Source organism: Callithrix jacchus, chromosome 14 (assembly GCF_049354715.1).
Source record: "Callithrix jacchus isolate 240 chromosome 14, calJac240_pri, whole genome shotgun sequence".
Lineage (NCBI taxonomy): Eukaryota > Metazoa > Chordata > Mammalia > Primates > Cebidae > Callithrix > Callithrix jacchus.
In genome coordinates, this window is record NC_133515.1 from 20600698 (window position 1) to 20618389 (window position 17692).

General features: G+C 37.8%; 1 protein-coding gene across 13 annotated transcripts in view; it reads right to left on the reverse strand.

Annotated features, from left to right (window-relative positions):
- Nucleotides 1-1163: 1163 nt before the first annotated feature.
- GCC2 (GRIP and coiled-coil domain containing 2) overlaps nucleotides 1164-17692 on the reverse strand; it is a 79605-nt gene continuing 63076 nt past the window's right edge. For 10 of the 13 annotated variants that reach the window (XM_054244718.2, XM_054244722.2, XM_054244723.2 and 7 more), the window contains 6 exons: nucleotides 16230-16447; nucleotides 13841-14035; nucleotides 12270-12409; nucleotides 10454-10655; nucleotides 3184-3408; nucleotides 2893-3023 (listed from right to left, as the gene is read on the reverse strand). In XM_054244718.2, the coding sequence (XP_054100693.2) occupies nucleotides 3215-3408; nucleotides 10454-10655; nucleotides 12270-12409; nucleotides 13841-14035; nucleotides 16230-16447 (949 nt within the window). In that variant the 3' untranslated portion in view covers nucleotides 2893-3023; nucleotides 3184-3214. Of the gene's footprint in view, nucleotides 3024-3183; nucleotides 3409-10453; nucleotides 10656-12269; nucleotides 12410-13840; nucleotides 14036-16229; nucleotides 16448-17692 lie in introns of all 13 variants that reach the window. The other 3 variants (XM_078348923.1, XM_017964124.4, XM_078348919.1) reach the window with 1 other exon arrangement.

Sequence of the window (17692 nt, forward strand, 5' to 3'; positions counted from 1 at the left end):
TCCTGGCCTTAAGTGGTCTGTCCACCTTCGCCTTCCAAAGTGCTGGGATTAAAGGCATGAGCCACCATGCCTGGTCATAGATTTAAAGCTGAGTGGCAAGTTCATGAAATTATTCATTATGTATACACACTATATTCACTTTTTGTAGGCATGACCATTCAAAAGAAAATGAAAAAAATAACCAAAATCCTATATTTCATAGTAAGAGTAACCTGCAGATCAATTCAATGGCTGACATGGCTTTGTTATTTCTAGCCAGATTGTTCAGGAGGAGGATGTAGAGATTTGTGAATACACTCAGGATGATCTGTTACTTCAAATTCTTCTACCTTCTTTGTATTTTCTCTATCGGCAGGGTGGCATTATTTACTTATCTTTCAAGCTGGGACTCAAGAGTGAAAGTGGGTGCTATTAATAATCGTGAATATATCTGGTGTAAAAACACCACTGTTCTAGGCAAAATACAATGCTGATCACTTAAAAAATCTTCCGTGGCCAGGTGTGGTGGCTCACACCTGTAATCTCAGCACTTTGGGAAGCCGAGGTGGGAGGATCGCTTGTTGTGCACAAGCATAACTTATTGTACATAAGAGATGTGCATCAGTTTCCATTCCTCAAGGACTGTATGAATTTGGCTCTTAAGAAGCCAAGGAGTAATGTGTGCATCAGGCCCAGGGCTGAAGAGTTGCTTCTCTCACCAGATACCTTTTCTTAGCCTGGCTGCTGTATCCAACCGTATCCAGGGTTAGCTTTGTTCCTCCTCCTTGGATCTGTGTTTCTCTTTTTGCTCTGTCTCTCCTCATCTCCCAGTCCAAACATCCAAAGAAGTTAATGACCTCTGCCCCTAATTGAACAAAGCCCTTCATCTAAGGCCACCCTTAGGTTGGCAGCCTTAGCCAGACATCTGCTTCTCGTCAAATCAATGTCTTGCACACAGGGATGCCCAGTGCTATTTCTAGTTTTAGCTGGATGCAGGGTGTCAGACATGGCAGATACCATGGTCTACCTGGTGAGTATCAAAGAGTTGATTTCCGTTCTCTCAAGCACCTAATAGGTCCCAAACACATAAAGCCAGTAGTAATGAAGTTTGCAGTTCCATTTCAGAAACCAATGAAAAACCCCAAAGAGACAGTGTCCAACATAAAAGAGCAGCCATAAAAATATACAGTTAAACATATTTAATAGAAATATTAAAATAATCATTACACTTCCTCTCATTGATGAAACCATGAAGAATATGCCTTTTGTAATCAAAGTAATAATTTTTTACCATGCAAAAAGGTATTTTTGTTATGACATTCATGAGTAGAGACTATATTTCAAAACAAGTTTATACAGACTTCAAAAGGCCTAAAGTCAAAGAGAAAGTGAAATATATTTAAATATGATTAGTTACATTGTATGCAGCTGGCATACTCATATTCATAGTTTATAAAGCAAAAAAACTAAACTGTTCATGTCAGCTCTGAAATAGATGCATTTTCATTAATATATTCACTAGTTAGGTCTGTTCTTCTAAGACAGGAGGAAAGACAGATAAGAGATATTTTTTAAAGAACAAACTCAATATATCAGCAGCAAATTTCAGTTAAACTAAATTGGAAACCAATGTTCTGTGTAACCAAAGTGCAAAGTCAGTTCTCCAGCTCAGAATGAAAATTAGAGTATAAACTGAAGGCTTGAGAGAACTTCAGAGGGCATACTGTGTGGTGATTTATTAACACAAATATTAAAATACAATTATCAAATTTTTGATTTAAAAACAACACAATTTTGATTTAGTCATTAAAACATATGCAGAGGCATCAAAGGCAAGGAACACAACTACCTGAAGTTATTCAGAGGAACTGGGAAGATGTAGCACTGACCTCTAAGGTGTCTTTCTAAAATCCCTTCTGATGGAAAGCTTACAGAACAACACTATCTGCCAAAACACTGGAAGCACCAGTTTCATATTTAGATACAATGCTGAGTAATACAGTCACTGTTGTGACATGTTTTCATTTGGGAAAATGGAGAGGATTCTCAAAACAGACTCATGGCTTGCATGTAGTGACACCATACCAAGAGCCCGGAGAGACACCATGAAATCACCCCAACTCAAGTGATGGGCCCACCTATTCACAGTCAGTGTTACAGTAGCCAGCTCCAGTGCTCTGACAACATGAGTTTTAAGATAACATACTTTAGAGAAAAAAAGAACAGATTATTTTATAGCAAATAACTAAATTGTATTTTAACTTATCATCATAATTAACTGCAGCATATTTACTTCATAGCCCCTTAATAAACATGTCACTTTTACCAATAAAGCTTTTTCCTTCATATTCTAATCATCAAAATTTCTCAACAATTTATAACAACAATCTGCAAATCTGACCTTGCAATAAACAGTCTTGAAACATTATTCTAACTTTATTACTATTATTAATTTTAGAGACAAGGTCTTGCTCTGTTGCTTGAGCTGCAGTGCAGTGGTACGATCACAGCTCATTAGCCTCAAGCAATCCTCCAGCCTCAGCCTCCCAAAGTGCTGGAATTACAGGCATGAACCACCACACCTGGCCTTAAAACATTATTTTTAAAGCCTAAATTCCACTTGGTATGTACCAAAATTTAGTTTAACTTCAAAATTTACAGTACTGCTGAGAAATGGGCGGGTCCTGAGGTTCCAGAGAAATGGGGAGTGAAATCATTCCTGGTGTTTTTATTCTGGCAGCATGCATGGGAGATCACATGAGTTAGAGGGTTGTGGCTTGGTATCAATACTTCAAGCTGTTGTACTTTTAATTCAAGTTGAAACTTTTAAAAGACATCTGTCACATAGATGTACAAATATATGTAGATGCAAACATATATACACACTTTTTGACAAAAGAATGATAGTAATATACATGAACCACTTTTGTAAATAGATTCTATTTGGTTAATAAAAATTTTCTTTCCATCAGTCTATCGAAGTCCAGACCAACTATGAAGATAGGATGCCCATCCAGAAGAACGGGAAGCATTTTCTTCCTCACCTTTGGAAAGTAAAAAAAAAAAAGTATTAAATTTTCTCAATGTAAAAACCTGTATTTTAGAACCACTCTACAATATAAACAAATGTCTTTTTTTAACTGATGACATGCCTTATTTTTTGGGGGCAGGGGGTGGGGTTGAGACAGGGTCTTGCTCTGTCACCTTGGCTGGAGTGCAGCAGTGTGATCAGACTTCAATGTAGCCTTGATCTCCCAGGCTCAAGTGATTCTCCCACCTCAGCCTTCCAAGTAACTGAGACCACAAGGTGTGTGCCACCATGCCTGGGCAATTTTTTTTTTTTTTTTTGGAGAGATGCAGGTCTCACTGTTTTATAGGCTGGTCTCAAACTCCTGGGCTCAAGTGATCCTCCCACTTCGGCTTCCCAAACTGTTGGGATTATAGTCATAAGCCATTGCATCCAGTCATATATCATTCTTTAGACACATTATTTAGTATTCTAAATTTCTCTTTTTAAAGGCTATTCTGAATTTCCTGTTGAGCCAATTTAACAGCTACTTTTATATTTTAGCTTTAAAACATCGATAAGCAACATGAAGCAATCTAGAACTTAACCTTTGAATGGCTTTATTAAAGAAATCCAGCAATGGAAATTATGTAGAAATGATTCTCTACAAACAATCTTACCAGCATATAAGAAATACTTCTATTCTGAAATATCATCTTCTCACAATATACTCTGATGTTATGAATCATCTATTCTTGAACATTATTTACTGTCTTTCTCTATTAAACAATCTCAAAGTAAAGTTTCCAGCACAACTAAATATTGTTGACAATAAGAGGACTTTTTTTTAAACAGAGGCTTATATACAACTTAGAATCTAAAACCCAATAGATTTATGGTAAACATTAAAGCCAAACCAAAACAAAGAGAAAAAAAAGTTGTAATCATTTAAAAATCACTTAAAAATCATGTTTATTGAGTTCAATTTACTTACAGTAAAATCAACCCTTTTCAGCATATAGCACTGAGTCTTGACAAATGCAGTTATGCACCACCACTGACCAAGGCCTGCCACATTTTCACCTTCTCAAAGTTCTCCCTGGCTTCTTCTCCCCCTCCTTGGCAACCACTAATCTGTTTTCTGTTCTTGCAGTTCTGCTTTTTCAGAATGTCATATAAGTAGAATCACACTGTAAATAGTCTTTTGAGTCTGACTTCTGTCACCTGGCATAATGAATTTGAGAATCATCCATGTTGCTGTACTGGCAGTGCATTCTCTTTTATTGATGAGCAGTATTCAGTTGCATGGCTGTACCAGTTTTTCGTTTACTACTTGAAGGATAACTGAGAAGTTCCCAGTTTTTAGCAATTTTAAAGAAAGTTTCTATGAATAATTGTGTACAGGTTTTTAATTAAATGTTTTGGAGATATAATTCATACATCACATAATTCACCTTTTTAAACTGCACAATTCACTGGTTTTAAATATATTCACAAGGTTTGCGCACAGGTTTTTGTGTGAATCCTAGTTTTCATTCCTCTTGGATAAAGAGATTTCATTTGGTATATCCCTTCTAGACACCTTTCTGTGTTTTCATGCTTATGTATGTACCACAGTTTGATAACAGGCAGAGAAGCATTTTCAAAATTTTATATGGGGAAACTCTTTCTAGAGTTAAAGCCATTTTGATTTATTTTTCTGTTCTGATTTTATCTGTGTATTATTTACAATCTGCTTCATAACAAATTACTACAAACTTAGTACCTTAAAACAAAACATGCTTGTTATTTCACAGTTTCCGTGGGTCAGGAGATCAGAAACGATTCTGTTTCAAGGTCTCTCTCAGGGCTGCAACCGAGATGTTGGCAAGGCTGGGATCTCATCTGAAGGCTAGACTGGAAAAGAATCTACTTCCAAACCTATGTGTTAGTTGGAATACTTTAGTTCCTCAAGGCTGCTAGACCGATGGGCTGTTCCTTGCCTATGGGCCTCCCTGGTATGGTAGCTTGCTTCATCAAAGTGTGTAAGCACAGAAGGCAGAGAAAGTCTGCTAGCAAGATAGAAGCCACAATCTCTTGTGATCTATATCTATCATTTTGCTGTATTCTACTAGGTTAAATATAAGTCATTTGGTTAGCCTACTGGCCCTCAAGGGGAGGGTATCATACAAAGGCATGGATTTCTGGAGGAGTGAATGAGGGCAAAGACTTCTGAGAAGTCTGTCTTCCACAATCTGCATGAAGAACTTCTAGAAAGTGGGAGGAAGAGATATTGCTTAGGAATGAACAACTGGGCACTGGTTATATGTTCCAAGTGAGATAGTCTTATTCCCAAGAATAAAGAGAACCAGATGACTATAAACATTTCTCTTAACTGAAATGCAGACTGTTGTATGTTCACCTGAAATGAATAGTATAATCTGGTATAAGACTTTTGATAAAATAAAAATTTTGCTGTATTCTCAGATCTGCAAGACAATGTACAGAACAATGTTCCCGACAGCTATTCATCTCCTTAGGTAAATAAGAATTGGGAGAAAAGCTGTGCTGAGATAGGGTACATTTGCTCTTGCCCCGAGAGGTTGTTTTCTGATAAGATTCTATATCCTCTGCAAATCAAATCAGGAACTTACAGTGAGTATGCCTTCTCTTCCTGCCAGTCTGGAGATGATAAAACATCTCTATGACAGGCTTGGCCTGTTTTCTTACTGGGTTGTTGGGCTTTTTTCCCCCTTTATTTACTTGTAGAGAGTTTTAGATCTCTGTGTATGTATGGTGTACAAGTGACAATATTCAGATCTGTAAACTATAACCTAGTTTAAGAGTAAAGAAGATTTAGAAAAACAACTTTTACTTCCTGTTTGAGTAGTAAAATTGAGATTCCAATTTTGCATATAGAAGTACTTTATGGCTAACTTATTCCAGGAGCAGAGCTGACTTACCATAAGTCTATCTCAAACAGAAATGAAACACTCAATTTGTGAGCTATGATGATGATTTTTAATGTGTGTGGGGCAGGGTGAATTAACATTTGTGATGCAAGCAGGGGAGCAATCTATACTCAGCAGTGTCTATTTGACATTAATTGTTTGAAGACTACTGCTACACTCTAAGTCATTTTACCTTATAACACAGATTGTAACAGGCTATTCTGAGCAGCTCATGCCATCTGCTTGAAATTTAAGTTGGGCCCCTAATATGTGTTTATTTTAAGGAGTTTGATGGTGCTTTTCAAAGTTGACTAACCTACTTTAACCCCTAAGCTAATGTTTCCCAAATATATCCAAACCCACAGAAAGGAAAACTTTTCTCCCTAAACTTACAGTCAACATCATAAACATTTTATATCTAGAGCTGATGATATAGTCAGGTATTTACCAACACTCATGCATATATCTAGAGTTTCAAGAAATAATTGCTTACCCTTACTAGATTCAACATATTCTAATGTTTGGCATATTATTTTTATTTCTTTTCTTTTTTTAAAGATGGGTTTTACTCTGTTGCCCAGGCTGAAATGCAGTGGCATGACCAGGCTTTTGACCAGAAGTTTGACTGCAGCCTTGAATTCCTGTGCCCAAGCAATCCTGCTGCTTTAGCCCCGTGAGTAGCTAGGGCTACAGGCACATGCCACCATAACTGGCATATTTAAAAAATTTTGTACACACAGGATCTTGTCATGTTACCCAGGCTGATTTTGAACTCCTGGCCTCAAGCAATCCTCCAGCCTTGTCTTCCCAAACTGTTAAGATTATAGGTGTGAGTCACTGAGCCCAGCTTGTATTGTTTTGATTTTTAAAAACTATTCTGAATGTGATCCACCAAATTAATTTCACCATCCACTAATAGGTAGCAGCCTGAATGAAAAATACTGTGTGTGTGTGTGTGGTTTTTTTTTGACACCCAGTCTCGCTCTGTTGCCAGGTTGGAGTGCAGTGGCACAATCTCGGCTCACTGCAACCTCTGACTCCCTGGTTTAAGCAATTCTCCTGCCTCAGCCTCCTGAGTAGCTGGGACTACAGGCATGTACTACCATGCCCAGCTAATTTTTGTATTTTTAGTAGAGACAGGGTTTCACCATGTTGGCCAGAATGGTCTTGATCTCTTGACCCTGTGATCTGCCCACCTCGGTCTCCCAAAGTGCTGGGATTACAGGCGTGAGCCACCACGCACAGCCGAAAAATACTGTTATAAACTTTACACAAAACCAGAGATTATAAACATTTGCCTCTAAGGAAATGAAAGAGGTAAGAGGTACTTGTTTGCTCTGATGGGCTCTGTTTCCTTCAGTGCCAGGAAGAGTGGCTCTCAGACCTTTCTTCTGGCATCCCTCATACCCCATATATGCAGTATTGGTTATTATTTTCAAGGCCTTGGTAACAAAATGAATGCCCCTGGTGTGACCAGTCAGGCTGACAGTCCGCATCTGTAAAATGGTGGTAAGTTTCCTTTGCATGTCTCTCTTTCTTATCTCGGACTTTTTACCTAGGACATTTTCTCCTGAAGTATATCATTGAGAATTTTCAACGAAGGCGAATTCTTGAAGTTTTTGTTTTTCAGAAAAGATCTTGGAAAATATAAAAGGTTGACAGTTACTTTTTTTTAGTACATTGGATAGTATTAAACCAATGCTGTTGAGAAGTCTAGTGTGAGGCAATGTGTCTTCTTTCTCTGGCTACTTTTGAGATTTCTCTCTGCCTTGTTTATTAGGGGCAGTTTTACTTTTATGTGACTAGAAGTAGATTTCTTCTTTTTTTTTAAATACTACTTGAGATTTTAATGGGTTTCTGAATCTGTGGATAGATATTCCTCAACAGTTCTGAACGATTTCTAGCCATTCTCTTCATATATTATCTGTGTTCCATTCTTTTCTCTCCTTGTTTTAGAACTTCAATTAGTAAAAACAGGTTTGATGTCTTTAATTCTATTCTCTATGTCTTTTCCCACTTTTGTTTCTTCTTTTTGTTTCTCCCCTGCTGAATTGTGTAAATTCTTCTGAACTATCTTCCAGTTTACATTCTCTCTATATCTAAATCTGCTGCTAAACCATCATTGTTTTTGATTGTTATAACGTCTTTTTATTTACTCTCATTGGTAAGGGACGAGTAGTAAATAATATTTAAAGGGCAAACTAATTTAAATTTAAGTATTTTCCTGTATGTTTACAGAACTTATCAAATGCACATCTTAGAGTTCTGAGTTTCTAATGTATATATCCTCTATGAAATTCTTTGAAAATATCTCTGTTATTGGTATTCCTTAGGTTAGTCTCTTTTAGAACTTCTAATCAATGGACCCTCAATTTATAGGAGCCACCTGGGGGTCAGCAACATTTCTATTACATTAAACATACTGAGCTTTTAAAAGAGGACTGTTAGACATGCTAAGTATTTTGAGATAATATTGTTCTATTAAAAACTATGCTTTAATTTAAAAACACAAACATTCCTCAGGTCCTGGTTTATAACTATAAAATTAAGTTTAGCTTTATTAGGATAAATTAAAAATAGTGAATCTGTAATTTGCAAATTTGTAATTTGAGTAACTATTTACTAAAAATATACATGATGTATTCTTATTTGGGCTCTTGTGACAAAAATACTATTGTGGCTACAGAAGATTATCGTTTGAAGAAATAAGTTTACTCAGCATTGAGAACATTCCTCCTTCATCTAGAAAGATTATAAAAAAATAGATTCAAAATACTATCAAAACTACTTATGAAGTACGTGTGTAAAAAAATTAAGCCCGAATCTTATCAGGCCTCTAGATCAGGGGTTATCAAGGTATGGGCCCCAGAGCAGAAGTATCAGCCTTAAATTGTGAAAAATGCAAAATCTTGGATCAGAAACTGAGGTCCAGCGATTGGAATTTTAGTAAGTATACCACCAGATGATTCAGACACCTGCTCAATTTTGAGGATGATTCTATCAGCTTAGTTATTAAATTTTACAGGGGATAGGAGAACATGTTAAAGAGCACCAACTAGATAAGGTCAATCAGTCAAAAGTAAGATGTCCAGCCATTCTGGGCCTTCTGATGACTTGTAAAGCACACAATGATGCACTGTGTTCCCCATCCCACCCAACTGCAACTAAATTTTACTATAGGCAACTGGAACAAGTTCAATGTTAGCCTGTAATGATTAATATTACCAGAATATAGGCCGGGCATGGTGGCTCAAGCCTGTAATCCCAGCACTTTGGGAGGCTGAGGTGGGTGGATCACGAGATCAAGAGATCGAGACCATCCTGGTCAACATGGTGACACCCCATCTCTACTAAAAATACAAAAAATTAGCTGGGCATGGTGGCGCGTGCCTGTAATCCCAGCTACTCAGGAGGCTGAGGCAGGAGAATTGCCTGAACCCAGGAGGCGGAGGTTGCGGTGAGCCGAGATTGCGCCATTGCACTCCAGCCTGGATAACAAGAGCGAAACTCCATCTCAAAAAAAAAAAAACAACCAGAATATAGGACTGCAATAGCATAAATGACCAGTTTCTTCAATAAGTGACACATTATAGATGTAATTGTTATAGATAAAAAACAACAAAACAAAGCTTACAGAAACATCAACCAAATGCAATATATGAGCCCTATTTTGGATACTATAAAAAGACATCCATAATAACCCATGAACGATGAACATAAACTGGGTATAGGTGACAGAGAAATCCAATAAACACTGAATTATTCATTAAGAAAAAGAAATGATGTGGGGATTTGTTTTAAAGTCTCTAGCACTCTCCTACTTGTGCCAAAAGATTGCCCATGAGTTGAAAACTGTTAGAGATGGGTGACAGCTTCAAGAGAGATTACAGTGTCCTTCCTGTATGCTTGAAAATGTCAACGAAAGTAATTTACAACTAAAAAATGAAACCATAATTCTTAAAATATAGTTTGAATTCAGTTAACTACAGCAGCTGTATGAGAAGCATTTCAAAAGAATTTATGACACCACAGTATTAAATCCATTTCACATGGAAACCTGAACTCCAACTATGGGATAGTTTTAAAGCTGCATTTGCCTAGAAAGTAGATTGCTGTATACAGACCAAGTGTTGGGCTATCTGACTCCACTGCCTTAGGCTATTTGGGATTGGAAGGAAGAGGGGTGAAGGAGAAAAGGAAAAAGCTAATACACGTTTTTTAAAAAGTAGAATTTAAAACAAAATCACATTCATCTGAACACTAGAACTCAACACCAGGATACAAATCCAATTTTCAAAGAGCCAGAAGATCAAACTAAACACTGTATTGTATTTTGCTGAATGTTAAAATTATATAAATGTACCATAGTTGCCTTAAGATGTTAAAAAGTCAGCTTTTCAAATCTAGTCACAGCCTACTCATTGATAGACCCAATCCAAATGAACAAAATTTAAAAGTCACACATACAAATTGTCAACCACAAGGCTGCTTAGTTTAAGTTTTAAGTCAGAAGTTCTAAGACTTTCCTTTTACCTACCTTGAGCAATTGCAGCAAGTTTTCCCTTTTCTTCAGGGCTGAGCTGCAACATTGTATTTATAACAGGAAGAAGTCTTTCTCTTTCACTACCTGGTTTCAAGAAAATGAACTGTAGCAAGACATTTTTCAAGTATTCCAGGTTAGCTGCAGACTTCTCTCGCTCTTGATTCCTTTCCAATCTTCTTATTTCACTTTTGAGAAGCTGGTGTTAAATGAGTTAAAAATGGAGCTTCTGATTAAATATGGCAGACTGAACTCATGCATTTTTCTTCTTCTCCCCCTAAACTCCCCTCCCCCCAAAATGGCAATAAAGGAGGGAATTCAGTTAACTACAACAGCTATATGTAGCATTTGAAGCGTTTCAAAGGAGTTTATGACATTCCAGTATTAAATCCATTTAACATGAAAACCTCAACTCCAACTATGGGATAGTTTTAAAGCTGCATTTGCCTAGAAAATGGATTGCTGCATATGGAACAAGTGTTGAGCTATATGACTTCATTGTCCTAGGCTATTTGGCATTGGAGGAGGAAGAGAGGTGAAGCAGAAAAGGACAAGCTAATAAAAGAGGAGAAAACATAGATGAGACACATCAAGAAATTCTGACAAGATGAGAAACAGATGAAGAGGTGGAAATGAGTCAGTCCAGCAGCTTACCAAGTATCACTGACAAGAGGACAGGATACATCCTGGGTAAATACTGGGGTTCTTGCCTCAGAAGCACAGGGTATCTTGGAAATTGAAAGCTGGGGAACTGACGGAAAGTCTCCAACTAACTGGAGCCATGGGATGGTACCAAGATGTTCCCTCTGCCTTCTACTATCTATAGAAATTGAGCCAGTATGTCATGGGGCTCTAATAATGGCTGAAAGGAACGTTTGTAGCCTCTACTAATCCCTTGCCCCAACCTGTTCCTAAAGCCCCAAGCAGTTAGGTTTACTGGGCTAGTGATTTGTTACATATGATAATGCTTTTATTAGTGGGAAAATGTTATTTTGTAGAGATGCATACTGAAGTATTTAGTGGTGGAATGTCATGATATTTAAAATTTACTGAAAATAACTGAATAATTCAGCTTTAAAATAATCTGACAAGGACAGCTAGTGGCCATGCACAGTGGAAAGACAGATCTATTCAGAGCAGCAAAGTACAGGGGCAAAAGCATGTACTTTTCAGACAGCTATGAGTCTGAATTTTGTTCCATCATTTATCAGCTTCTATTTTTCTCTCAACCAGTGATTATAAGATTAAATAATATATGCAAAGCCCAGGGCCTGGGTCATGAGAACTGCTCAATAAGCAGTATGACTATATTCTGAGCAGTGATTTATCAGTGAGCCAGGGTGGAAATATCTCGTTTGAGTAATCCTCAACTGCTCTGCAACATTCCTAGATGTTTCTGGTGTCTACTTTAAATAGGAAAAACTTCCATTGCCACTTTGCCATCTCCACCTGAAAACTTGTTTAGTAGTTTAGCACCATAAATATCAGCTAAATGATTTGAATTCAGTTTATCCTTAGAATTCAAAGACTCACGCTCATTTAAGTTTTATTTAAGCGTATGTGGAACAATGACTTATGAACCTCTCTCTAGCTTCTAAATCTATTACAGCTTCTTAGAAAAGGTAGGAATTAAGAAATAATCTTTGTGTAATAGGTATAAAAGCAATATTTCTCACCATCAGGAATCTAATATAAAGAATCAAGACATTATGGATGCATTTGCAATGTGGATTTTTAAACTTGGGTGCATGTGTACAGAGGGTCAAGAAAACCAAACTGCGATTTTCATGGTGGCCAGGTTTTCTGATCTCACCTTTATCTGCTCCATAAGGATTGCATTGGTTGCTTCCGTTTCCCGAAGCAGGCCGTTTAAGTGATCGGCACTTTTTGTGGTGGAACTGAGCTTCTGAACCAATTCCTCTTTGGTAAATTCAGCATGCCATAATGGAGGCTCTGCAAGAAGTTCCAAGAATTAATTTTCAAAATCACAGATTATGAAGATTCTAAATAAGAAAACATCTAAATATAAATATTTTACCCTCTGATATTTTATAGTCTGCTTTCTTTGCCATTCATCTATTCAACATACCTCAATAAACAGATTACATGTTGTAGGTGACACAAATAAAACAGTATCTCTGTTGGAAAGCATGTAATCTAACTGAATATAAGCCCTGTGAGTCCCAGGTCTGAAATCTGTCAGAACTGTGTTTGAAGACAGTTTCACTACGTATCATCTTCCCATCCATTAATATCTCAAGGCTTTGTCATTTCATTTATAAATGAGGAAAGCATTAACATTTACTGATCACATATCATGGACCTTCATAAAAATCTATCATTCAAACTTTATAGACGATGAAACAGGCTCACAGGTGACAGGTAAAAAACAGAGTCAGATCAGCTTCTGGAGTCTGCTACCGCTCTATCCTGATGCCTCCATGTCACCATTATTAACTTTGCCTGAAGGAATCATGACTTGCAGTTTCTACCCCACATGGTCAGTGACCATGAAGACAAATGACCCATACTCCAGGTGATCCTGAAGCTTCAGGAAGATGACAGATTCCCCTTGAATTATGAACATTAATATTGATTAAAAGTAAAAATTAAATATACCAAAACATCACTAAAAAAATTTAGTATTACTTCATCAAGAGGAATAAATGGAAACTTTCAGTTTCCTGGAAGGGTGAGAGGATAGTTTATCCTGCTTTCTAACACTCACCAGCTATTTGTGGCTATAAACTTCCTACCATTTATTTATGGTTCAAGCCTAGGGCAAGAGCTAGCATTTTATTTTGAAAAGATTTGTTTCATAATTTTTCCATTGGAACAATGTGATGGTTAATACTGAGTGTCAACTTGACTGGATTGAAGGATGCGAAGTACTGATCCTGAGTGTGTCTGTGAGGGTGTTGCCAAAGGAGATTAACCTTTGAGTCAGTGGGCTGGGGAAGGCAGACCCGCCCTTAATCTGGTGGGTACCATCGAATCAGCTGCCAGCAAATATAAAGCAGGCAGAAAAACATGAAAAGGCAAGACTGGCCTAGCCTCCCAGCCTACATCTGTCTCCTGTGCTGGATGCTTCCTGCCCTCGAACAAAGACTCTTAGTTCTTTAGTTTTGGAACTTGGGCTGGCTCCCGTTGCTTCTCAGCCTGTAGATGGCCTATCGTGGGACCTTGTGATCAGTAAGTTAATACTTTAAAACATCCATCCATCCATTCAATTAGTTCTATCCCTCTAGAAAACCCTAATACAAATAGGTAGTGGAATACTGAAAGAAATTTTATTGGAGTAGCCCAAAAAAGCACATATGTAACTTAGAATAATAATAATAAGACAGTGAAATTAAGTAAACATATTTAGACAGAGTAACATACCAAGTTTAGTTTCGGGAGAATTAAGCAGCTGCTCTAAAGACTGTGTGTATGTGCTGGCGGAAGACACAGACTCAGTATCAGTTGTCTCCATGCCTTCTCCCTCTTCCCGGGTTACAGTGTGCATGTCTAGAAGTGGGAGGTCTGTGTTTCTCCTTTCTCGAAGGTTCTTCAAAGATTGTTGGGAGGCAACTGGACCTATTAGATTTTTTTTGAAGGTTAAGTGTGAAATTGTTCAAAATCTATTGATTCAGAATTAACAGAGATATAAAATAAAATGAAAATATCAAATGATAGAGTAGAGAAATTAAGTATCTAGAAGACAAGTGAAAGGTGTATGAAGAATTGCTAAAATATTTCTTAAAATTTAGTTGTCAAACTTTTAACTACATAAGTCATTTTAGCAGAAGCTATAAATTGCTAGTAGGTAAGATAAATGGTTAGATAACATAGCTCATGATAGTACTTATTTTTTTTTTAATTAATTTAGAGTAAAGGGCCAAACTGTGCTAAATACAATTTAAAAACTAGATTCTAGCAATTTTTTGGAATTAGGTATTTCAGAGTGTTGCATACTTTTTGAAACAACACACTTGCTGAAATCTGCTCGGCAGACATTCTCGATGACTGCCCTTATACCTTTATCTCTGTGGCTTCTTAATTGTTGCTGCTCATACCTACAGTGTTCATACAATAAGAGCCCAGAATCCAGAGCATGGAACTAATCAATTATATGGTCTGGCAAGGCTTTCCTGTTTGCTGATGAAGTGTAAAGTTTTTTGTTTTGTTTTTATTTTCCTGAGACAGGGTCTCACTTTGTCACACAGGCTGGAATGCAGTGACACAATCTCAGCTCACTGTAACCTCTGCCTCCCAGGCTCAAGCCATCCTTACACCTCAGCCTCCCAAGTAGCTAAGACTACAGGTGTATGCCATCCTGCCTGGCTAATTTTTGTATTTTTAGTAGAGATGGGGTTTTACCATGTTGCCCAGACTGGTCTCAAACTCCTGGCCTCATGTGATCTACCCACCTTGGCCTCCCAAAGTGCTGAGATTACAGGTGTAAGCCACCATGCCCACTCTAAACAGTAGTTTATAAAGCCTTTTGGGGTCATTAGTTTATTGACCCCAAAAAATCTGAAGTCCAGAGAAATTTAATACTTTGCCCAAGCTCTCATAGTTGAGTTAGAAACCAGAATTGTAAACTAGATTTTTTTTTTCTTTTTTGAGACACAGTCTTGTTCTGTCACCAGGTGCTGGAGTGCAGTGGTGCGATCTTGGCTCACTGAAACCTCTGCCTCCCAGGTTCAAGCATTTCTTCTGCCTCAGCCTCTCGAGTAGGTGGGACTACAGGCACACGCCACATACCCAGCTAATTTTTTAGTAGAGATGGGGTTTCACCATGTTGGTCAGGATGGTCTCAATCTCTTGACCTGGTGATCCGCCCACCTCGTTCTTACAAAGTGCTGGGATTACAGGTGTGAGCCACCGCGCCCGGCCATAAACTAGATTTTTAAACTTCAGATTTCATTTATTTTGCATTTAATGAGGTTTCCTTAGTCCTGACTACCCTTTCTAAAGCATTTTCCTGGGTTTCTGAAAAGCTGAATGCTTATTCCAGAGCTGATTCCTAGATTACAATTTCTTGCGTGACCTTTGCCCCGGCTGATTACTTCCTTTGTTGATTCGTTAGCATGTATTAAATTCTCCTGAGGTTGCTTTCTGACCCCCAACAAGTGACCCATAGCTGCCAATGCTCCAGGGACAGTATTTCCCATGGAAAACCTAAACACCATCAACTTGCTACTAAAATATAGCACCATCATGGCTGCCACTTTTCCACCTCTTCCTGAAAGAAGAATGAAAGATACTGGGTGTGGCTGAACTAAAACTCCAACTAGGTGTAAATGTGAAAGTAAAGAAGCTGTATTGGCCAAGCAATTCTATATATTCAGTGCCACCTGAGTGTTTCTAAGCTCCTTGCTCCACCTCCAATGTATTTATTTAAAAAACAGACATATTTGATGACTAACAATGGAGAACACCAAACTAAACTGGTGAATACTAGAATTAAGGTGTGTCATGAGACTGACAGACTATGTTTAAGTCAGAGAAAAAGAAATATTCCTTTCCACTGAGGGTACAAAATACATCAAAGTCAGTATTCTAAGAGGTTATACAGGGTTCTAGAAATATAATCAAGAAGGAAGGATTCACATGGTTCAAATATCTTCCTAGTAAGCAAATCCAAATTTCATTCATCACAGAATTGACACTGGTGTCACCTAGTAAATTTTCTCCTTTTTTTTAAATGAATTTGTAAAGTATGTATTTAAGAGGCATAAATATATGAAAACATGAACAACTAATATTTCCATGGGTACATACATACTTCTTGTGGTCGGTTCATTCTTAAGCTGGAAGAGCTGTGCTTCCACCTTGGAGAGCTGCTGCTGTAATGTCTCCATTGTCTTTCTGTGCTCTTCCTGCAAATGTCGCACTTGATCTCGGAAGCTATTTCGAAGAATCTCGTTCTGGGATGTTAGCTGACTCACAGTCTGTGCATGTTCAGACTTCATCATCATGTTCTCTGATTGTATTGAACACAACCTGAAAGGTGAGAAACAGTTCACAGAAGATCTCTCAACTTTTGCTAACTTAGCCTTTCTCAACTGTGTTCTTCTGTAAGAGAATTAGCTCTAAGTCCTCTATTGATTGTATGAATTCTCTCCTCTCCTGCATACCTATACTGTACTTGTTGTGTAATAACTTGATAAGAACTGACACTGGCTGTCATGTAGTTCAAATTATCTGTGTTCCATATTTTGGATGAAGAACCCCAGTTGAGAAACTGTGTGTGTCGTCCAGACTAGGAACTTCTTTCATGGTTCATTAGAAAATAGGACTATATTTAGGGCATAAAATAATTATACTTTTTTTTTTTGAGACGGAGTTTCGCTCTTGTTACCCAGGCTGGAGTGCAATCGCGCAATATCGGCTCACCACAACCTCCGCCTCCTGGGTTCAGGCAATTCTCCTGCCTCAGCCTCCTGAGTAGCTGGGATTACAGGCACGCGCCACCATGCCCAGCTAATTTTTTGTATTTTTAGTAGAGACAGGGTGTCACCATGTTGACCAGGACGGTCTCGATCTCTTGACCTCTTGATCCACCCACCACAGCCTCCCAAAGTGCTGGGATTACAGGCTTGAGCCACCGTGCCCGGCCAATAATTATACTTTTAATTAGTCCACTTCTTCATGTCACTGTATGTGGTAGCTCAAATAAATAAGATTAACCTCCCTTTTCTCTACTGCCTTGAAAACAAACAAACAAAAACAAAACAAAACAGAAAAAAAAACCCCACAGTCTTGATATACTCAGAAAACTTCAGAGGAAAGTATCCATTTTTGAGTAAAGTAACTGAACCACAAACACAGACTTGGTTTACTCTAGCTGTTTCAAATTTCACTGCACATGAGAATCATTCATGTACCTTGTCAAAAAACAGAGATATCCAGTTTTCATTTAAACCCACTAACTCAGGATCTCCAGTAATGATTCTGGGAATTCCCTACTTTTAGCAGTTTCAATGTGATTTTTAGGTACTCAGCCTGAAACTTACCAGTGGGCCTACAATTTGGGAACCATCACTTTTAATGGTTTACTTGTAGTTTTCATGTTTTATATGTTTGGCTTCAGTTAAACAACAACAACCCATTTCCTTTTATACCAGAGATCCACAGAATTCTCTCATAAAAATTAAAAAAATGCAAAAGCCATGAGAAAAAAAAAGTATTTTTAGTAGAGACAAGGTTTCACCATAGTGACCAGGATGGTCTCGATCTCTTGACCTT